The 25,238-nt window shown below is 34.5% G+C and overlaps 1 protein-coding gene across 4 annotated transcripts in view; it reads left to right on the top strand.

Annotated features, from left to right (window-relative positions):
• Positions 1–25,238, top strand: part of LOC114344933 (uncharacterized) — a 1,261,996-nt gene that overhangs the window by 304,101 nt on the left and 932,657 nt on the right. For 3 of the 4 annotated variants that reach the window (XM_050658190.1, XM_050658191.1, XM_050658193.1), the window contains exon 3: positions 19,060–19,178. The exons of the other annotated variant lie outside the window; for it this stretch is intronic. In XM_050658190.1, the coding sequence (XP_050514147.1) occupies positions 19,076–19,178 (103 nt within the window). In that variant the 5' untranslated portion in view covers positions 19,060–19,075. The remainder of the gene's footprint in view (positions 1–19,059; positions 19,179–25,238) is intronic. 4 annotated transcript variants of the gene reach the window in all.

Raw genomic sequence — 25,238 nt, 5'->3', positions numbered from 1 at the left:
TGCTTTCTCCTATTTCGTCGTCTCTATGTGATTATATATTGTAAAATCCGGAGATATGGGATGCAGCCAGAAAGCAGTTTATTAACGAAAAGTCTTGGATTTAAAATATTGTTTATTATATTTTTATTTCAATTATTCTAATTGTTTAAAAAGTAGTAAACTTTGTATCTAGGGCTTTTCGTTTTCCTCGTAATACGAGAGATGTCGCTGTATTGCGTCTCAAAAGGCGGGTTCATCGCATCGCGATGGTTTGCTTTAAAAGAGGCAGAATGTTTGTATTCCCTTCAGAGTTGTGACTGCATAATCTTCACTGATGATGCATAAGGATGCTGAAATCGTTACTATATGGAGATGGTAGTCCAACTCTGAATCGAATATTAACAAAACCTGCCTTGAACCCTTTTTTATCTTTTTCATTTTTACTCAATTTGTGAGTATTTAGAAACTGTCTTTCGGTCCTTTTCCTAGACGAAGAGAAGGTAAATGCGTGGCCTAAGTGTCCTCTATTTGCTTTCTCCTATTTCGTCGTCTCTATGTGATTATATATTGTAAAATCCGGAGATATGGGATGCAGCCAGAAAGCAGTTTATTAACGAAAAGTCTTGGATTTAAAATATTGTTTATTATATTTTTATTTCAATTATTCTAATTGTTTAAAAAGTAGTAAACTTTGTATCTAGGGCTTTTCGTTTTCCTCGTGATAATAGACAAGTTAGCAAAGAAAAGGCAAGGAAACAAAGATGCAGCAGTGTACGCATCCGAAGTAGAGGAATTAGCGGAACAGTTGAAGGTAGCATACATAGCGGAAGGAATGCCATTGGAGCTAGCGAAAAAATACACAACGGAAACAGTTGTAGCAACAATGAAGCGAAACGTTAATACGGATAGAGCAAAGTTAATACTGGAGGCAGGTAATTTCACAACACCGCAGGAAGTAGTATCTAAATTTTTATCGATTGATACGACAGAGGAGAACACACATGGAAGAGTGTTCAATTATAGGACGAATTATGAAAATAGGAGAGGACAACAGCAATACCGAAGAGGATACCATAACAAATACGACAGAGGAAGAAGAAATAACTTCGGACAACGGAACGAAGGAGAAGAAACAGGAAACCAACGGAATTATTCCAACAGAGGATATAGACAATTCAACAACCAAACATACAGAGGAAACCAGAGAGGAGGACGGAACAGAAACGTAAGGCTACTTGAGTTAGAAGACAGACAAGAGGAAACAGAAAACCAGCAGTTGGGGTTTTGAATGAACGAAACAAGGAAAGTACACAGTCAGAAGTGGAATATAATATTTACAACTTCGACTTAAACCTAACGAATTTTGTACAAATGAAAACAGGAATCCTAGAAAACACAAATACCTTTATCATAGACACAGGAGCTGATATTTCAATACTGAAGTGTTCACAAGATTTTATGAAGGAACATGTGAAACCAAACACAAAAGCGAAAATAAAAGGAGTAACTAAAGGAGAATTACAAACAATGGGAGAAGTTGAAACAACGCTAGAAGTAAAAGGATCTCGATTTGAGCATATCTTTCAGTTAGTGGAACCTAGCTTTCCTATTCCAACCGACGGAATCATTGGGAGAGACTTTATTTCAAATTTTCAATGCATACTAGACTACGCTAACCTTAAAATGCACATTAAAGAGGACAACGATTGTTACATTAGTACAAACATTTTGGATAATATAGATAATGACACGATAATAATACCGCCTAGATGTGAAATTTACAGAGTTGTAAAAATTTTTCAAACGCTGAAGAACGACAGGATAGTGGAACAACAAGAAATACAACCAGGAATATTCATAGCGAGAGCAATTATTTCAAGTAATAATCCGTACATCAAAATTTTGAACACAACCTACGAAACAGTAAAAGTAGAGACAAACGAAATCAAAACATTAGACATTAAATTATTCAACATATATAGACTGATCAACGACAGCAAGGATAGGAAAAAGGAATTACGGGAATCATTGAAGTTAGACATTCCAGAATACATACGCGATAAGTTAGTATCTTTATGTGTATTTACTACAAGGATAGGAAAAAGGAATTACGGGAATCATTGAAGTTAGACATTCCAGAATACATACGCGATAAGTTAGTATCTTTATGTGAAGATGATTCAGATATATTCGCCCTAAGGCATGACATGCTAACATGTAACAACTTCTACGAGCAGAAACTGAGAGTTAAAGACCAAACTCCGGTATACATTAAAAACTATAGGACACCTCATGCACAAACAGAGGAATTAAACCGGCAAGTACAAAAGCTGAGAGACCAAGGGATAATAGAACCGTCTACATCAGAATACAACAGCCCAGTAGTACTGGTACCGAAAAAGGCGATAGATGGAAATAAAGCATGGAGATTATGCATAGATTTTAGACAACTGAACAAGAAAATAGTCACAGACAAATTTCCTTTACCAAGGATAGACTCGATACTAGATCAACTAGGAAGAGCAAAATGGTTTAATGTCAGGTTTTCACCAGATACCATTAGAAAAATCATCGAGAAAATACACATCGTTTAGCACAGAAAATGGAGCATTTCAATTTACCAGATTACCTTTTGGATTAAATGTAAGCCCAAATAGTTTTTCAAGGATGATGTCAATAGCATTTTCGGGATTAACACCGGACAAAGCATTTCTTTACATGGTCGATATAGTAGTGATAGGAATATCCGAAAAACATCACCTAGACAACCTTAAAAAGACATTCGAGACATGTCGAAAATTCAATTTGAAACAACCCAGGAAAATGTCAATTTTTTAGAAGAGAAGTAACATATTTAGGAGATGATCTTTCTCAGGAAGGAGTATCACCAGACAAAGCGAAATATGCAACGATTGAACAATATCCGACACCTAAGACAGCGGAAGAAACAAAAAGATTCGTAGCATTTTGTAACTATTATAGACGTTTTATTCAAAATTTTGCTGAAATATGCAGACCACTCAATAGATTATCAAGAAATGGAGTAGAATTTTTTTGGTCAGAAGAATGTGAAAAGGCATTCAATAAGCTTAAATCATCTCTGATGAAGCCACCGATCCTAAAATATCCAGATTTCAATAAACAATTCATCCTAACAACAGACGCATCCAACGAGAGTTGTTCAGCAATTTTAAGTCAAGATTATAACGGAATAGACCTACCAATAGCATACGCATCAAGAAGTTTCAATAAAGGAGAATGTAATAAACCTATAATCGTTAAGGAATTACTAGCGATTCATTGGGGAATTAATCATTTCAAATGTTATTTATATGGAGCACCAACATTTTTAGTCAAAACGGATCATAAACCACTAACACATTTATTTGCAATGAAAGAACCAACTTCGAAACTTACAAGAATCAGATTAGATTTAGAGGAATACGATTTCGAAATAGAATACATAACAGGGAAAAATAACTATGCAGATAGTCTTTCAAGAATAACATTACATCAACTAAAGAACCTATACATAGACAATACCCATATATTAGCTATAACACGAGCTCAAGCAAGAGAAAAAAAGAAGGAAGCAAGGCAAACGAAGGCAGAAAGTGAACTCGCACTACAGCCAGAAGCCCACAAACAAACATTAAGAAAGGTACTAAACAATTTAGAGGCGCATAGACTACCAATTTTGTCTTTTGGAGCAGAACTAATCTCACCAAGGCTGAGCATTAGGGTCAAAAACAAAATAAAGTGCAGCAAGAGCATAGCCACAGGATTCAATCATTTCGATTTAAACCAAACGTTGGCACAGCTTGATAAGCTGGCGGTAGAGAATGCAGTACGTAAAGTAAAAATATACGTAAACGATATTATTTTTAAAGTGTGCACAATTGAGGAATTTATTAAACAAGGAAACAAAATATTAAAGAATGTTGAAATATACATATGTGAAGTACCAGAAACAATAGAAGAAGACAAAGAAAAACACAGGCTAATAGAAGAATATCACAATCATCCGATGTTTGGAGGACACGTAGGAAATAACAGACTAATAAAGAAGCTAAAAGCAAGATTTAGATGGAAAAATTTGGAAAAAGACGTAAGAAAATACGTTAAACAATGTCATAAATGTCAAATTAATAAACCGAAAAAAACACATGTCGAAGAATTCGTGATATCGGACACTTCTTCCAAACCATGGGACATAGTATACATAGATACGATAGGTCCATTCACTAAAAGTAACGAAGGTAATAGATACTGTATAACAATGTTATGTGAACTTACTAAATACGCGGTCAGCATACCCGTGTGCAATAAAGAAGCAGATACAATAGCCCGAGGAATTTTTGATCATTTCATACCAACATACGGACTCATGAAGCAAATAAGAACAGACCAAGGCACAGAATATAAAAATGAAGTAATGCAGGAATTAACAAAGCTATTAAAAATAGATCACAACTTCTCAACGGCATACCATCCACAGTCCATTGGAAGTTGCGAAAAACTACACAGAACATTAAACGAGTACGTAAGAGCATTCATAGATGAAGACAGAGAAAATTGGGATGTGTGTTGCAGGATGTTCACATACTGCTACAATACAACCCCTAACGCGTATCATGGTTACACACCGTTTGAACTATTATATGGCAGGAAGGTTAACCTACCAGAAGACCTTACACAGGAGGTTCAACCATGTTACAATATAGATGCTTACTACAATGAGTTACGTTACAAACTACAAAGCGCACACGAGAGAGCTAGAACCTTCTTACTAAAGCACAAAAAAGAGCGACAAGAAAACAATAAGCTCAAAGCAACACCACAACACTTTAAAATGGGAGACCTAGTCCTGGTAAAAAGGGAAGAGAATGGTAAGTTTGATAGTCTTTATGTAGGCCCTTTCACAATAACAGAGGTAAATAATGTTAATTGTAAGATCAGATCGGAAAACAATAAAATCAAGGAAATACATAAGAATAGATTATATGCTTACAATCCGAGAACACCGTGAGTGACAAGTGAAACGGGAACAGTGTAGATAACGAACATTTTCACTTTTATTTTTTTTTGTATTTAATTAGTATTTATAGGAAAAATGTATATATTGTACTTCGTAAAACGCAGCAAGTAATTAGTGGTACTATTAGAAAAATTTTCTTCCTTTTCCGTAGTCAGAAAATTTTCGGGGGAAGGGGAAGATGAATTGGGATACACAGTATCTCAGTAAACATCATATTAAAAATAAACCTTTTAATAATTAAATGCCCGTGGTAATGTTTGTTTTTAATAAATACGATTAACCTAGTTTTTGCATCGATGCATGCTAGTATTTGATACAAGGTCGAGTTGCAATAATATTCAGTGGGTGTTTATTAACAGTCAGCACTTTTGAATCACGTTCACCTTGGCTTACCAAAACAGTAAATAAACAATAATCGACTTTAATTATATTTTTTACGAGAACAGATAAATCAATTAGCAGTTGAGATTCCAGGGGGTAACATCGATTTCAAGTAAATACTATACCACCAATTACTTTCTGTGGTATATTTAACGTGTAAATAAATGTATTAACAACGAACGATATTTACATCAACCCTCATAGTCGGGGTAACCACCCCTACGTATCCAGGGTGGCTCAGAAGACAGGAGCCACCATACAGTCATTATCGGCTCTCCGTTATCAATTGCAAAAACTTGATTTCGATAATAGGTGTTTTAAATTAGAAACAAAACCATCGTTTTTAAATTAATTTATCGTTCTTTAATGTGAAACTGATTTAGAACGTAAAAATAAAACCTAATGATAGGTTAATTGTTTGTACAAATCAACAAAACAGTGTTATTTGACTTATAGTCCAGGAACTAAAAACTATTTTGCGACATGAATCTACGAGACCAAGTAACCTAGGAAATTGTCGTAAAATGGAAAATCACATGCAGCACACGATCTACCAAAACGTTCCAGGTTTCAACACTCCATTGATCTACAGTCAAATACCAGGGCAAATGCCATGCTTCTCTCAAGGTATGTTAGCAACAAACACATCCTATCAACATAGCCTATCCTACAATCCCACTACAATTATCCCAACCTTTAAATAATTATCAACATCAATCTAACCCAATTATAGCACCTGAATCAATACAACCCAGCACTTCAAAAGATCAAGAAGTATGGGAGACAGTACATAAAGGAACGGAACTGGCTATGAACAAGGACAAGAAAATGGTAAATGCATGCAGTAATACAAACATAACCAAAACATCAAAGCAAAGAAGAAATAAAGGTGAATATTGGAAAATTGGAACATGGAATATTAAAAGTATAACTGGGAAAGAAATAGAACTAATAGAAGAATTTGAAACAACGGAATTAGACATACTAGCAATAACTGAGACTAAGAAAAAAGGTAAAGGTGAAATAAAATTAGAGAATGAACACACAATGATATATAGTGGAGTCCGAGAAGATCAAAGAGCAGCTGCAGGAGTAGGATGTATAATACATAAAAGTATGGAGAAACAAATAGGTGATTGGAAAGCATGGTCCGAAAGAATATTGAGTATCGAAATTAATAATACAGAGAATAATCGCATAAAAACTGTAATAGTAGTTTATGGCCCAAACGAAGACGACACAACATACAACAAAGATGAATTTTGGCATGAGTTGACACTGATAACAGAAAGCGCTAAAGGAGAGATATACATAATAGGCGACTTCAATAGTAGAGTTGGAACAAGAGATGAGTTATACACAAGATGCATAGGACAGTATGGAGAGCAGACTAGAAATAATAATGGGAGAAGAATGCTTGAATTTTGCACTATCCACAACTTGATTATAACTAACACATTTTTTAAGCACAAAGATATCCATATGTACACAAGAGAAGTAAAGAGCCGTAACGAAAAATCCATAATTGACTATGTACTAGTTGAAAGCAACGACAGAAAAAAAGTTATGAGTACTAAAGTACATAGAGGCCCAGAAATAGGTAGTGATCACTATATGGTTGTTGCAAAGATAAGAGAGAAAACAATAGACATAAAAGTTAATCGACCAGATAATCAAACAATGGTAACGGTGGAGACAATTAATACTTATAAACTCAGAAATAAAGAAACAGCAAGAGACTATGAGAAGAAAGTAAACGAAAAACTCAATAATAAAATAGAAACGAACGAAGAGAATATAAACCAAGCGTGGAATTGATTTAAACACCTATTACTAGACTCAGCTAAAGAAGTATGCGGAATAAGTAAAACAAATCCCACGAAAAAACAGACAGCTTGGTGGACAGAACAAATAAAAACACAAGTAAAAGCTAAGAAAAAAGCATGGAAACAATATCTGCAAAACAAGACAAACGAATACTACAACATTTATAAAAATGAAAGAAAAAAAGTAAAGCTACTAGTAACTGCAGCTAAAAAGGAAACATGGACAAAATTTGGTGATAAAATGGAACAAGACAGTAAAAGTAATCAAAAGCTCTTCTATAGAACACTAAAAACATTAAGAACAGAGAATAAACAAAAAGTACACAATATTAAGAGTAAAAATGGAAACTTATTAGCAGAACCAACTCAAATAATGAATAGATGGCAAGAATACTTTGAAGAACTATTGAACCATGACAACAATACAGAAACCAATACTGAACCAGAAGAAACACCTGAAGAAAATGTAGAAGAACCAATAACATTAGAAGAACTACAAGAAGCCATAAAACAGCTAAAATATGGAAAAGCTCCGGGAATTGACAAAGTAACGGTGGAAATAATAAGAAACATGGGACAACAAGGTACTGAAATACTACTAGAAATAATGAATAAAGTATGGAAAGATGAAATATTACCAGAGGACTGGAAAACCGCATTGATAGTTCCCATACATAAGAAAGGTGACAAAAGAGAATGTAATAACTACAGAGGATTGACATTGCTATGTGTATCCATGAAAATATTAGAGAAAGTCATAGATAAACGAATAAGAATAATCGCGGAAGATACACTAGACCAGTGGTTCCCAACCTTTTATGTCTGGCGACCCACTTTCTGATATTTTTTCATATTCGCGACCCATCCCTCACCCATGATGATATATATCTGCGCTATTCAGCTACTGTAAGAGCCAAGCCGCGACCCACCTGAAACATGTCCGCGACCTACTAGTGGGTCGCGACCCACTGGTTGGGAAACAGTGCACTAGACGAGTCACAAAGTGGTTTCAGAAGCGGAAGGAGCATACAAGATCATATATTCACGCTAAAACAAATAGGCGAAAAAGCGCTTCAAGAGAAAAAGAACATATACTTAGCCTTCTTAGACCTAGAAAAGGCCTTCGACAAAGTACCCAGACAGAGAGTGTGGAAAGTGCTAAGAGAGAAAGGTGTAGGACATAAAATGATACGAATCATCCAGAAAATATATAGTCAGAATGTGAACTCGGTGATTAGTAACAACAATAGATCAAACACTTTCACAGTAACAGGAGGACTAAGACAAGGCGGAGCTCTTAGCCCAACGCTGTTTATATTGTTTATGGACCAAATAATTAAAAGATGCACAATAGAAAGCAGAAAATTAAATGTTGGACACAGATATCTTCGTAGAGTAGAAATATCAGAAGGAGTGTTTGCAGACGACTTGGTGTTAATTGCAAGAAGTGAAAAAGATTTACAACACAACATTGAAATATGGAACAGAGTATTCATCGAAAATGAAATGGTAATAAACAAAAGCAAGACCAAAGTACTACAGATCGGTGAAGAGAGACAGGAGCTAAGAATAGAAATTGAAGGAACACAAATTGAACAAGTGAAAACTTTCTCTTATCTAGGTGTAATAATTGACCAGGCAGGCACTCAAGATGCTGAAGTAAACAATAGAATAGACAAAACAATAAAGCTGTACCATACAATGAATAAAAAATTTATCAGTAGAAAAGAAATTTCAAGAGAAACAAAAATAAAAGTGTTCAAATCAATCTATAGACCAGTACTAACCTTCGGCAGCGAATCTTGGGTCTTAACAAACCGACAAAAAAGCAAGATCCAAGCCATGGAAATGAAGTTCCTGAGAAGAGTAAAAGGCGTCACTAAATTAGACCGACTACGGAATGTAGACATAAGAAGAGAGTTAAAAATACCATCCACATTGGAATATATAGAGCAAAGACAATTATGTTGGTGGGGACATCTACAACGAATGAAAGAAACTAGACCAGTTCGAAGAGTATGGGAAGCAAAAATATCAAAAAATAGGAAGAGAGGAAGACCCAGACAAACATGGGATAAAGCAATAGGAGCCATTCTGCAAAAGAAAAGATCAAACTGGACAGATGCCAAAGCGATAGCACAAGACAGAAAAGAGTGGAAAAAATTTGTATATAGATAACTGATACTTTTATAGAATTAATGAAATTAATTTTAGAAATGTAGAATTAGATGTAAAAGTGTAATTTGTATATTTGTAAGTACCTATGTAAAACTAGATATGTTAATTTGGTAGATTAATGTTGCAACCCTACACCATTGTATGGTAGAAGGGATATGATTATATATATATATATATATATATATATATATATATATATATTTTTTGTATTTAATTAGTATTTATAGGAAAAATGTATATATTGTACTTCGTAAAGCGCAGCAAGTAATTAGTGGTACTATTAGAAAAATTTTCTTCCTTTTCCGTAGTCAGAAAATTTTCGGGGGAAGGGGAAGATGAATTGGGATACACAGTATCTCAGTAAACATCATATTAAAAATAAACCTTTTAATAATTAAATGCCCGTGGTAATGTTTGTTTTTAATAAATACGATTAACCTAGTTTTTGCATCGATGCATGCTAGTATTTGATACAAGGTCGAGTTGCAATAATATTCAGTGGGTGTTTATTAACAGTCAGCACTTTTGAATCACGTTCACCTTGGCTTACCAAAACAGTAAATAAACAATAATCGACTTTAATTATATTTTTTACGAGAACAGATAAATCAATTAGCAGTTGAGATTCCAGGGGGTAACATCGATTTCAAGTAAATACTATACCACCAATTACTTTCTGTGGTATATTTAACGTGTAAATAAATGTATTAACAACGAACGATATTTACATCAACCCTCATAGTCGGGGTAACCACCCCTACGTATCCAGGGTGGCTCAGAAGACAGGAGCCACCATACAGTCATTATCGGCTCTCCGTTATCAATTGCAAAAACTTGATTTCGATAATAGGTGTTTTAAATTAGAAACAAAACCATCGTTTTTAAATTAATTTATCGTTCTTTAATGTGAAACTGATTTAGAACGTAAAAATAAAACCTAATGATAGGTTAATTGTTTGTACAAATCAACAAAACAGTGTTATTTGACTTATAGTCCAGGAACTAAAAACTATTTTGCGACATGAATCTACGAGACCAAGTAACCTAGGAAATTGTCGTAAAATGGAAAATCACATGCAGCACACGATCTACCAAAACGTTCCAGGTTTCAACACTCCATTGATCTACAGTCAAATACCAGGGCAAATGCCATGCTTCTCTCAAGGTATGTTAGCAACAAACACATCCTATCAACATAGCCTATCCTACAATCCCACTACAATTATCCCAACCTTTAAATAATTATCAACATCAATCTAACCCAATTATAGCACCTGAATCAATACAACCCAGCACTTCAAAAGATCAAGAAGTATGGGAGACAGTACAGTACAAAAAGCGTCTACGAAACAGTGAAAGTCCTGACAATCGAATTAAAAAGCAAGCAATGCTAACAGACTACTGGCTAACAAAACCAGCTGCGACAGAAAACGGATTCTCAGCTCTGGACAAAGAGCCGGAAGAAGAGTCTAACAAAGAGCCCGAAGAAGAAGCTAACAAAGAGCCGGAAGAAGAAGCTAATAGCGGAACAACTGGCAGAGAATCAAGGAGGCCTCCTCCCATATTCATTCAACATGTAACATTTATCAAACCTCTGCAAGATCTACTAGACAAAACAGCATCCAAACAGTACACCTTAAAAAACCTTAATAACAATCAAGTTAAAGTACAGCTAGACACAGCAGAACATTACAAAGAAACTGTTAAAGCACTAACCGAAAAAAAAACGCAGTTCCACATTTATCAGCTAAAACAAAACCGAGGATTCCGAGTCATGGTTAGAAACCTGCACCCCTCTACTGATCTGGAAGACATAAAAAGGGTATTCACAGAGCTCGGACACTCAGTCATAAATATCTCGAACATAAGACAAAGAGGCACGAAAGAATGTCTTCCCCTGTTTAGTACCGAAGTTGAATCAAATTTAAATAATAAAGAGGTGTACCAAATAACTAAAATACTTAACACCGTAATTAAAGTAGAACCTCCCCACCCGAAAAGAGAGATACCACAATGTCAAAGATGCAGCACTTTGGACATACTCGCCAATACTGTCATAGAAGCCCCCGTTGTGTCAAATGCACAGGCGCTCACTCAACCAAAGAATGTCCAAGAAAAATAAGAAATAATGAAGTCCAATGCGTACACTGCGAAGAAAATAACCCTGCAAACTACAGAGTTTGCTCAGTTTACAAAGAATTACAAAAAAGTAAATTTCCACCATTACGCGCAAAAGCACCACAGAGACCAACAAATGATACAATTTAGCAAAATACACAACAAACACTCAGCTATGCTCAAGTTGCAGGAGCAACAAATTCCAATACTCGACAATTTAACCCACCCCAACAACAACAAGGTTTACCATCTATGTCATTTCAACCAACAAACAACTTAGAACAGGTCGTCTAAAAACTGATGGTGAGAATGGACAAAATGTTCGACATCCTAATGACACTGGTCACAAAGTTTAGCCTTCAACACTGAACTAAAAATTGGTACATGGAACGCCAATGGTCTGATTAATCATAGTCTGGAATTCAAAGCCTTTAATTCAGAGCATGATATGGACGTTATGTTAATATCTGAGGCACATCTGACAGACAAAAGTTACTTCAATATACCCAAATTCTCAACATATATAACTCAACACCCTCTAGAAAGAGCCCATGGAGGCACTGCTATAATTATAAGAAAACAGCATTAGACACCATGAAATAATCAAGCATAGTGAAGTAAACTTACAAGCCACGTCTGTCTCAATAACTGATTGGAATAGCCAGCTTATACTATCTGCAGTCTACTGTCCACCAAATAAAATTATTAAAGAAGAACACTTCACGACATACTTTAACAAGCTTGAAAATCGCTTCATAGCTGCTGGTGACTATAATGCTAAACACCTTCATTGGGGATCAAGACTCATAACCTCTCAAGGTAGAGAATTATTAAAAAGTGTCCAAAACAATAATTTACTAACGGCATCCACGGGTCAACCGACGTACTGGCCAACCGACACACGAAAAGTGCCTGATCTCATCGACTTCTGTATTGTCAAAGGTATCTCTCTAAACTACTTGAAAGTTCAACATTTGTTCGATCTCTCATCTGATCACTCTCCCTTCATTATTACCCTAAGTACACAGGTGCACCACATCACAAAACCACTAGTTTTATCCAACCGCCCGACAAACTGGAATACCTTCAGAGATATAATAAAAAATAGTATAAATTTAAACCTACCACTAAAATCTGAGCAAGATATAGAAGAAGCAGTCAAACATCTAACTGTAAAAATTCAACAAGCCGCATGGGAAGCTTCACCTGATATATCATATGCTAAGAGACTGGCTCATACCCGCTCTATATAAAAACCATGATGTACGAGAAAAGACGATTAAGAAAAAGATGGCAGACCACCCGTGCTCCAGATGACAAAACTAAATACGACAGAGCAACCCGTCAATTAAAAACGGTCCTACAGGAACACAAAGAAAAAGAAATAAACTATTTTCTAGAGAATCTGTCTAGCTCTGAAGAAAAGAACTACTCGTTATGGAAATTCTCTAAAAAACTCAAAACACAATCATAAACTAAAGCACAGATAAGAAAACATGATGGCACCTGGTCTCGAAGTGACGAAGAGAGGGCTAACACCTTCGCTGAACATTTCCAGTCAGTTTTCCAATCGCACAAGAGAGAGGTTCCAGAGAACGAAGAGAAATTTATTACAGATATAGCAGATGAACCCTACCAGATGTGTCTTCCCACCAGAAAAGTTAAAATTACTGAAACTGAAGAAGTAATCAAAAACCTAAATACAAAAAAAGGCACCTGGATACGACCTGATAACAGGACTAATTCTCAAAGAACTACCTGAAGAAGCAATAAAGCTACTAATGTACATATACAATGCTGTCCTAAGATTGTGCTACTTCCCCTCCCAATGGAAGGTAGCACAAATCATTCTAATTCATAAACCCAGCAAAGACACAACCCAACCTTCATCCTATCGTCCTATTAGCCTTCTGCCTTTACCCTCCAAAGTGTTTGAGAGGCTTCTCCTGAAAAGAATAGACACTGTCATTACAGAAAAAACCTAATACCTCATTACCAATTCGGATTTCGACAACAACATGGCACAATCGAACAGGTCCATAGGGTAGTCAGAACCGCAAGAGATGCACTGGAGAACAAGAAATATTGTACAGCAGCCTTCCTGGATGTCTCCCAAGCCTTCGACAAGGTATGGCACAAAGGTCTAATATCAAAACTTAAAAGACAATTGCCTCATCCAATCTGCATGCTCCTACAATCATACCTCACCGGCAGATCGTATCAGATAAAACTAGGGGAGATAGATAGATAATTTTATTAACCCTTTGTTACATACACTTATGCATAGGGCATGTCAAAAAATACAATAAATATTACAACACTACAATTACAAACAAAAATAATATATAGTACAAGACAAATACATATTAAGTTGCCAACAATTATTCTATAAATCATGTCAATATAAAAATTAAAATTCGCCCCAGACATTGGACATCTTCTAAATAATTAGAGCTAAGCATTCTGTAAATTCATACGTACTGAATAAAATGCATGGCTTATTAAGAATTGCTTTAAGTTTTTTTGGAAAGTTCCTAGTGAATTAAAATTTTTAAAACTAGATGGTAGTGTATTGAAAAGTAGGGAGCCTGCATATTCAGGAGATTTTCTAAAATTAGTATGAATATGATGGGGAAGATATAGATAGGGGAGGCCCTCACTACTCTACATCCCATCCACTCTGGCGTGCCCCAAGGAAGTGTCCTCGGACCCACACTGTACCTCCTGTTCACAGCAGATATACCAACTTCAGATCGTACAACAATTGCAACATATGCTGATGACACTGTCCTAATGGCTTGCCACGAAAATCCGACCCTAGCTTCACAGATACTACAAAGTCACTAAAATAGACTTGAAATATGGTTTAAACTGTGGAGAGTCAAAGTTAATAGCTCCAAGTCAACACACATTACGTTTACACTAAGGAAGGGGATCAATCCAGCTGTAACCTTTAACAACACACCACTGCCAATAAGAAGTGACGTCAAATACTTGGGGATTTACCTAGACAGCCGCCTAACATGGCAAAAGCATATCTGGAACAAACCACTGCAACTGGGACTCGTTTATAGAAAGATGTACTGGTTCATGAATAAAAAATCACGCCTAAGTCTAGACAATAAACTTAAGATCTACAAATGTGTACTGAAACCCACCTGGACGCATTGCATCCAAATCTGGGGAACTGCCAGTGAAACAAATTTACTCAAGATACAGCGCTTTTAATCAAAAGTTCTAAGGCAACTGTGCCAAGCTCCTTGGTACATTTTCAACGATAATATACATAGGGATCTCCAAGTCCAAACCGTCAAAGAAGAAATTGTTTCTCTATGCTCCAAGTACCTCAATAGACTACAGGTTCACCCAAACATATTGGTCACCAATCTCCTGACACCCCTACAGAACAGAAGACTAAAAAGAACAGACACTCTTGACCTCAACACTAACTAATCATTCCCACTTATTACTATTGTACTATTCAAATTAATTCAATTCATTTATTAATAACTGTACTAATTCAATCATTATTGTACTCTTTTAGGTATTCACCACTGGGTGAATACTGACTGTGTCACACTCTTAACACTCATATGTATTGTTTATTATGTTTTATAAAATAGATTGCAATAAAATGGATGTCAAAAAAAAACTTCCATAATTCTATTAAATAAACCTGCTAGCCACCTTATTCCTGTCTCTCCCAATGCTCTCCATACTTCCCCAGGAATATCATTTGGTCCTACCGCTTTTCCTTTCTTTTTTTTTTGAAGCGCTTGAGCCACTTCCTCGTTTGTTATTTTGGTGACCATTGCTGCTACTGTCTCCGTTGACTCTACAGGCTGTCTGTCAAATTCTTCATTTAATAAGCTGTCAAAGTACTTTCTCCATCTCTTTTTGACATCCTTTTTGTGAACTAGTATTTTATTATTTTCATCTCGGATACATCTAATCTGATTAAAATCTTTTGCTTTCTTTGCTTGCTGTTTAGCTATTTTATATATCTTCGTTTCGCCTTCCCTGGTATCAAGTTGATCGTATAGGCTTGAATACGCTTCTGCTTCGGCTTTTGCTACTGCTACTTTCGCTTCCTTTTTCGCCACCATATAGTTTTGAAGATCTGTGTCGGATCTGGTTTCTTGCCACTTTTTATATAATGTTCCCTTCTCTTTTATTTTTCCTTGTACTTCGTTTGACCACCACCACGTCTCTTTTAGTGCGGCAGATTCGTGCAAATCTTATAAGAATTGCACATTTAATGATACAAGCATATAATTTGGTCCACATATAATGCACATATAAAGGTAAAAATTTAGATATGAGGCCATCTCAGATTTTGCCTTTTACAAAGTTGGCGGTCATTCAAAATGGGCGACTATACATATGCGACTAAAAGCACGATATCTTTTGAATGAAAAGTCCGATCTCAACAAAATTTGCTACATAGGTTCTTTTTGTGATTTACAAAATTGATATCGTGAACTGGAAGAATCGATTTACCAGAAGTTATGTTTTATCTGGTTTCTTATGTAAAACTATTTTATATTATGTAAATAATTTATTTTAAATTTTTTCACCCTGTATATATTAATTTTTCAAAATGGTAATACCACCATTGAAAAGAGCGTAGGAAATATTTTGAACTTTTTAGTTATGTTAATTACCATTTAATAAATGCATGACGTATCTTCACATGTACCTATGTGTGGTAGATTCGTGCAAATATTATTAAGAATTATTGTGCATTTAATGGTAGAAGCATATAATTTGGACCACATATACAAAAGTTCAAATTTAGATATGAGGCCCTCTCAGATTTTACCTTTTACAATAATGGCGAGCATTCAAAATGGCGGCTATAGATATGTGACTAATAGCACGATAACTTTTGAACGAAAAGTCCCTATTTCAGCCAAATTTGGCACCAAGGTTCTTTTTTTGATGAATAAGAACTAGGTTTTGAACCGGAAGAATCGGTTTACCAGATGTTGTGTTTTTACTGTTTTTTATGTAAAAATATGTTGTTTTTTTTCAATTCTTCCACCCTGTATATATTAATTTTTCAAAAAGGTAATACCGCCATTGAAAAGAGTGTAAAAATATTTTTAGCAAAGATTTTGAACTTTTTAGTTATGTTAATTACCTTTTAATAAATGCATAACGTATCTTCACATGTAGCTATGTGCGGCAGATTCATTTTGAACGCCCGCCATTTTTGTAAAAGACAAAATCTGAGATGGCCTCATATCTAAATTTGAATCTTTGTATGTTTAGTGTGTGTGGTCCAAATTATATGCTTTTAGCATTAAGTGCACAATAATTCATATATTATTTGCACGAATCTGCCGCACATAGGTTCATAGGTACATATGAAGATACGTTATGCATTTATTAATTGGTAATTAACATAACTAAAGAGTTCAAAATATTTGCTAAAAAATATTTTTACGCTCTTTTCAACGCCGGTATTACCTTTTTGAAAAATTAATATATACAAGGTGAAAGAATTGGTAAAAAAACAACATGTTTTTACATAAAAATTAGAAAAAACACAACTTCTGGTGAATCGATTCTTTCGGTTCAAACCCTTGGTCTTACACATTAAAAGAAGAACCTATATACCAAATTTGGTTGAAATCAGACTTTTTGTTCAAAAGTTTTCGTGCTATTAGTCACATATGTATAGTCGTCATTTTGAATGCCCACCATTTTTGTAAAAGGTAAAATCTGAGATGGCCTTATATCTAAATTTGAACCTTGATGTGTGTAGTATATGTGGTCCAAATTATATGATTCTACCATTAAATTCACAATAATTCTTATAATATTTGCACGAATCTGCCACACATAGGTACATGTGAAGATACGTTATGCATTTATTAAATGGTAATTAACATAACTAAAAAGTTCAAAATATTTTCTACAAAATATTTTTAGGCTCTTTTCAATTGCGGTATTACCTTTTTGAAAAATTAATTATACAGAGGGAAAAAATTGAAAAAAAAAACATATTTTTACATAAACAACCAGTAAAAACACAACTTCTAGTAAACCGATTCTTCTGGTTCACCACATCCATCTTGTAAATAAAAAAAACCTATATACCAAATTTGGTTGAAATTTGACTTTTCGTTCAAGAGTTATAGTACTATTAAACACATATGTATAGTCGCCATTTTGAATTCCCGTCATTTTTGTAAAAGGCAAAATCTGAGATGGCCTCATATCTAAATTTGAACATTTATATGTATAGTATATGTGGTCCAAATGATATGCTTTTATCATTAAATGTGCAATTGTTTCACATATCGGCCGCACTATTTATTCTCAAACTTTTTTCCTGACGTTTTCCCAAGTATTTCAATAGCAGTATCTCTAATACTACTAACCATTTTTCTCCAAATTGTATTAGGGCTTCCTTTCATGTTCCAACATATTTTGTCTACTATTCTTTCCCTGAATAGACCTTCTTTCTCATCTTTTAGCATCCAGAACAAGCAGCTTATGTTGTTCGCTTACTGTCTCACTAACTATTACCTTGCAGTCCTTGCATTCACATATGTCTTCTTTCCTTATCATGAAATGGTCTATTTGGGATTGATGTTGTCCACTTTTGTACGTAATAAGATGAGTTTCTCTCTTTTTAAAGAATGTGTTAACAATCGCCATATCCAGGGCTGTTGCTAATTCAAGCATATCATATCCAGCTTCATTTGTAGTTCCAAAGCCTAATCTCCCAGACCTGTTTGAGGAGCATACACACACAACATTCAATACCTCTTAATCAATTACAAATTTCACTGACATCATTCTATCACTCGTTCTTACAACCTCCACTACGTTATCTTTTATTTCACTATCAGCAATTACAACTCCATTTCTAGTGTTACTACTCCCTGCATACCACAATTTGTATCCTTCACCTAGCTCTTTCGCCCTTTGTCCTTTCCACCTAATTTCTTGTATACAAGCAATTTGAACTCTCCTTCGTTTGAGCGCATCCACTAACTCCAGACTCTTACCTGTAAGACTACCAAGAATCCACGACCCTATCCTGATTTTTCTAACCTTCAATGGTGTTCCCCTGAGGTAGTCCCCACCCGGAAATCCGAACGGAGCCTCATTTTACTTCCGGCATATTTTACCTCAGGAGATGCCATCATTTCAGTATAAGTTTTTATATCTTTGGAGAAGGTCTTTTCATTATTATGGCCTGAAAAGATTTTGTTTGGATATTTGATGCCTGAATGCCTTTTCTATCAGCACCATACCCTGCCCTGCACGTTTAGCCAATACACCACCAATGCAACCAAAGTGCAGTATTACCCCACACCCGCCTGCATTTTTCTGTATAGGCCAGGATCCCTACTGTAAGGACCGCCCTATAGCCAATGTATTGTTGCCCGTATCCCGCCACTAGGAGGCACGTACTTTATTCGGGATACCATTATTAATTCAGCTAATAAACGTTATTCAGCTAATAAACATTTTCATAAATAAACTTGCGACCATTTTACAAATCTTTTACTTTTTTTCCAGATTTCCAGGCTGGAAAATGCCCTTGCGGCAGCTCTTCCTACTTTTTTGTCTGTGCTTTCTTTGTACTTCGTTAACAACCGTTGAAAGTCAGGTGCTGCCTAAATGTTTAGATGGAGAAGGTGAGTACTTTTGTTTTGTTATTAGGCGTTTCTTTATTTTTCTTTCGCTATTTAACTTCAAAATGTACTTCAGGAACGATGAAATAAAAATACTAACCTAAATTGCAGGAGTCCCTTTTGTGTGGATCCCGCATCGTAAATAATTCTTCTTTAACGGTGATGTAGATATACACTGATCAAAACGAAAAAGGAGCCACTAACTTGATTTAATGTAAATTGTTAATTGCATTAGTACCTTAGGCTGTGGGTGAAAAAACGTGTTATAATTCAGGAATTTTTGAAACCTATCAGGTCTTGTAAAGGACGATGCCAGGAATAACTTCTACTAAAATGTAACCAAAAATTTCAGGAGCTTTTTATTATATTTATGACGTTTTTCATTTGTTAAATTTGCAATTTTTAAAGATTTTCAATTTTGCAACTTAGGATATTCATTTTAGAGAAAAAATTTTAAATAGAAAGTTGTAGTAAATTAAAAAACCTAAAATTTGAGCTATGGCAACTTTAATTTCGTTAATTTGTTGTTGCAAAACTGCCTGCGAAAAGTCCAAAATGGTCGTTTTTTGCAATTGCATTATTTATTGTAAAAAGAACTTTTTTTTATTTTTTTAAGGATTTAAAATGAAGATCTTTCAATTCCAAACATAAAAAAATTGAACAGCGATTGGTGAACTTGTTGCTTAGATATTATAAATTGTGTACCCCGAGAGGTCAAATGTCGAAGGCTATAACTTTTTGAAAAAAAAAACGTAGAGAGTTAATCCTAGATCCAATCCTCTTCTAAAGACTTATATTTTCATATTCTGATGTAAACAACTGCGTAAAACATTTCTCAACCTTTTAATTCGGGTTTGAAAATAAGGGGGCAATTTCGTTATAAACATTTAGAACTAAAGCGGCACTTATACATCCTATGAGTTTCTAACTTGCAGATTATTGTTGCTTAAGACAAATAGAAGATTTAAAACAAAATAATAATTTTGAACGATCAACTGAAACCGAGATAATTGTTTTTGTTTTCTTAAATCGTAGTGACTTTATAACAATTAAGAAATTATTACAGTCATTGACTAAAGAAATACTTACTTATATTATCTTAAAATAAAATTTATTTTAAAAGAAAATTTCACTTAATTATTAAAAATAATTCTTAAAGTCGAGTGTAAATTTTTTTATCGCCAACGGTCACTAAAGTCATTCATTATTGTACTTATTTGACGCCATTTGTCCATTTCTCAGGCAGTATGTCTTGTTCCAATATATTTTTAATTAGGTTCTGGATTTTATCTACTAACTGATGCCCTTCAAATTTAATCATTTCAGCCGTTATGCAGTCGCTTCCTGGGCTTTAGTTCATTTTTAAATTCTCGATGTTCTGAATTTCGCTTATAGTAGGAGCTTGTTCTTCACTCTGTTGGTTTTGTGTTTTATTTGCTAGATCCATTGCTTCCTCGTTATTATCATATATATATATATATATATATATATATATATATATATATATATGAAAGGAAACGGCAATTGCATTTTATTTCACCTCGACCACCACCGATATTCTACACGACGTGTTTCGAGCTCATGTCAAGCTCTCGTCAGGAACATCTAGGTGGATGGTCGAGGTGTAAGAAAATGCTTTTGGCCTTTCTGGTAATAATAAAATAACCAGACTTCAGTACACTTGGTACGACATCTATATTAATTAAACGAAAAGATTTCTCTGGTATACAGAAGAAATCTTTTCCGTAGCGGACGTGAAAATGTAAATTTCAAAGTCTTCATAAAAGACGATGAAATAAAATGCAATTGCCGTTTCCTTTCATATCACAGTTCTTCTCCGTTATTGACGAATGTGTAGCGAATAACGTGGCTTTGTAGACAAATCTGTGACACAAAGAGGTGTCTTTTGTCGTTCATCGTCTTTTATGAAGACTTTGAAATTTACATTTTCACGTCCGCTACGGAAAAGATTTCTTCTGTATACCAGAGAAATCTTTTCGTTTAATTAATATAGATGTCGTACCAAGTGTACTGAAGTCTGGTTATTTTATTATTACCAGAAAGGCCAAAAGCATTTTCTTACACCTCGACCATCCACCTAGATGTTCCTGACGAGAGCTTGACATGAGCTCGAAACACGTCGTGTAGAATATCGGTGGTGGTCGAGGTGAAATAAAATGCAATTGCCGTTTCCTTTCATATCACGGTTCTTCTCCGTTATTGACGAATGTGTAGCGAATAACGTGGCTTTGTAGACAAATCTGTGACACAAAGAGGTGTCTTTTGTCGTTCATCGTCTTTTATGAAGACTTTGAAATTTACATTTTCACGTCCGCTACGGAAAAGATTTCTTCTGTATACCAGAGAAATCTTTTCGTTTAATTTATATATATATATATATATATATATATATATATATATATATATATATATATATATATATATATATATAATATATATATATATATATATATATATATATATATATATATATATATATATATATATATATATATATATATATATATATCTGATCTGCTCCATTTAGAAGCTCATAGAAGTACTGCTTCCAGCGTTCTAATATCTCCGGTTCTCACATAATCATTTCTTTCATTTCCTTTATAATGTACAGTTTTCAGCTGGTGTCCCCGTTTCTCATTTTTATCCTTTGGTACAGGTTTCTAATTTTTTTTTCTTATTTGGTACAGATTTGTAATTTTATTATTTTTATAGTTTTTCTCTTAGTCCATGTGGTGAGACCGCTCCCGTCTGAGAAAAATTTCTGATTCGGTTTCTTTGTGGATTCCTCTTCAAAAATATCTCCTTTAAACAAATCTGAAGGGTGCCGGGCGGAATTTTTGGGCAGAAATTGTTTAAACAATTTTTTTAAACAAATACAAAAGATCATGTTTTTTTGCTCTGGTACATATATTTTTAGATTTTTTGGGTCAATCTAAACAAGAAAGGTATCTTGTAATTTTTCTCGGAAATTGATAGTTTTGGAGTTATAGGCGATTTAAAATCTGAAAAATGCAAAAATACGCATTTTCGAGGCTTAAAAACTTTTATTTAAATTAGTATTTATGAGGTTACAGATACTTAGATTGAAGAATGAACATTCAGATTCAAGATTCTGAAGAGTGATCGCGTCTAACTTTAATTTATACCATTGTTTTTTAAATGTTAAATATGCGTATTTATCCGATTTTTTTGCCTGTGTGGCGCGCTTCATTTCAAAAATCTCCTATTTTCATCCGAAAAATATTTTTTCTAGATTCTTTGGGACATTCTAAATAAAATAAGTTTCTTGACATTTTTCTCAAAAGTTAATAGTTTTTAAGTTATAAGCGGTTGAAAATCCGAAAAATGACAAAAACGCATTTTTGGATTTTAAATCGCTTATAACTTTAAAACTATTAACTTTTTAGAAAAATGTCAAGAAACTTATTTTATTTAGAATGTCCCAAAGAATCTAGAAAAAATATTTTTCGGAGGAAAATAGGAGATTTTTGAAACGGAGCCCGCCGCACCGGCAAAAAAATCGGATAAACACGCATATTTAACAATTAAAAAACAACGGTATAAATTAAAGTTAGACGCGATCACTCTTCAGAATCTGGAAGCTGAATATTTAGTCTTCAATTTAAGTATCTGGCAACCTTAAAAATACTAATTTGAATATGAGTTTTTAAGTCTCGAAAATGCGTATTTTCGCATTTTTCAGATTTTAACTCGCCTGTAACTCGAAAACTATCAATTTTTGAGAAAATTTACAAGATACCTTTCTTGTTCACAATCACCGACAAAACTCAAAAATATATGTTCCGGAGCATAAAAACGTGATCTTTTGTATTTGTTTAAAAAAATTGTTTAAACAATTTCTGCCCAAAAATTCCGCCCGGCACCCTTCAGGTTTGTTTAAAGGGGACTTTTTTGAATAGGAATCCACAAAGAAACCGAATCGGAAATTTTTCCAGACGGGAGCGGTCTCACCACATGGACTATCTATATTTTTCAGCCTAGCTTCATAATGTTTCCTTTTTTTTTCTTGTAGTATCTTTTGGTTTTATTTCTTTGGTCGATGTAATTTTCCTGCGCTTCTCTTGTTCCTTGGGTTATCATTTTTAATCGTAGCCTGGCCCGCCCTTCCAATTCTTGTTCACATTCTTCATCAAACCATTATTTTTGTTCTCTCTTTGTGTTGCCATTGGTGCTGGAAATATTTGCTGCTTCTTTAATTACATATTTTAATGTTTCCCACATGTATTCTACATTCCTTTCATTCACTATGATCTCTAATTTGTTGTTAATAATTTATCCGTACGACGTTTGCTAACTTTCTGTCTGTAATCTGCTTGTTTGTTTCGTATTTTAATTTATTTTTGTTTCGAAGATGTGGTACTAATTGTTTCATTTATATTTCTACCAAATAGTGGTCTGAGTAAATATCGGGTCCTCTATATGTTCTCACCTTTGTAATGCAGTTTTCTTCGTTTTTCTCAATTAAAACATGGTCAATCTGGTTGACTGTACGGCCGTCCGGAGATATCCATGTTCCTAAATTTCTTCGTTGGTGGTACGTACTTTTTAGTATAAATCCCTTTTCTTTAGCAAAATCCACCAGAAAATATCCAGTTTCGTTGGTCTCTGCATGTAAACTGTGCTTGCCAATAGTGGCATTAATATTTCTTCCCTGCCTATTTTGGCATTAGCGTCTTCTAGAATAATCTTCATATCATACCTGGGTATAGCCTCATACACTTCATATCTAATTTGCTATCAAATTGCTCTTTCAACTCTATTCCCATTTCCTCCGAAGGTGCTTGTATATTCACAACTGTTATGTTTTTCTATGTACCTACCTTTTAGTCTGAGGGTGCACAACCTGTCCTAAATTGCTTTAAAATGTGAAACAAATTCGTTTAATTTTTTATTAATCATAAAACCTGTACCTCGCAATCTTTTACTGCCTCCGCTATTGAAAAATATATATAGTCGTCTATTTCCTGACTACCCTGCCCCAATTGTTTTCTCTCCTGTAAAGCTACTAGATCAAACTTATATTTGCTAACTTCGTTTATTAAATGCTTCAGTTTTCCTTCCTGGTAAGATCCTCTTATATTCCAAGTGGCTGCTTTTACTAGTTCTTCTGTTATTTTATTTTTATTAATTTGTTTTTTGCTTTCCTTTTTTCGTGTCCGTTTTCCTTACCGTGCCGTCTTTCACTCCGTCTGTGTATGATTCTACTTTTTAAGATGTCTTCTTTTATTTTTTTCAATTGCCCTCTTTCTTTGTTCCATTTCCACAGGTCATTGTTTACTTTTAATCTCTGGTACTCTATTTTTGTGATTGTTGCCTTGCCTTTCTGCTCTCTAGCCATTATTCTAATGGTGGCTTGTATTTCTCTTTCGTCCTTTGTTACATCATCATTTACATATTCCCTTAGTTGATTAAGCTTTATTTTATTTTGCATTACTTTAGACTTTTCGTATTTGTTATCCAACTCCACTAAGCATATTTTGGCTCCCAGCTTTCTTGCATCATTCACCTTTACTGTAACTCCCATCTCCTTTTCTACGAAACCTTATTCTTTAGTATATTGGGATTTTCAATGTCAATTGGAAGTCCTGGGATCACAATATATTTTTTTCGTTTTTCTCCTTCTACTAATCGTATTGTAATCGTATTGCTTAGAGTATAGATAATATAAGTCAAACAGAGAGCGAGAAATAGACAGGAATGGAAAATACTTGTAGAGGAAATTTCGAAAGAACAAAACAGAAGAGGATGCGCCGATCCAGCCAATCAGCCATCTTTCACTTTTGGCTAAGAAACACAAGAGCGCTTAATACCTACTCCATAAGGAGGGAAGGCAATAGAGAGATATGTTAGTATTACTTAATGCATTTTGCAGCTGATTTATCTCTTCCATCGCTTTTTCATTAGCTAGTTTTAGTTCTCACATTTCTCAATTAGTTTTAGTGCTTGTTTGAGTTTTTTCAGTTCTTCAGTTAGTAGATTCATGGTTTCCGCTTTTCAGTCAGTCCTTTAAATAAATCCATC

Source organism: Diabrotica virgifera, chromosome 8 (assembly GCF_917563875.1).
Source record: "Diabrotica virgifera virgifera chromosome 8, PGI_DIABVI_V3a".
Lineage (NCBI taxonomy): Eukaryota > Metazoa > Arthropoda > Insecta > Coleoptera > Chrysomelidae > Diabrotica > Diabrotica virgifera.
This window is presented reverse-complemented; position numbering and strand designations above follow the sequence as displayed.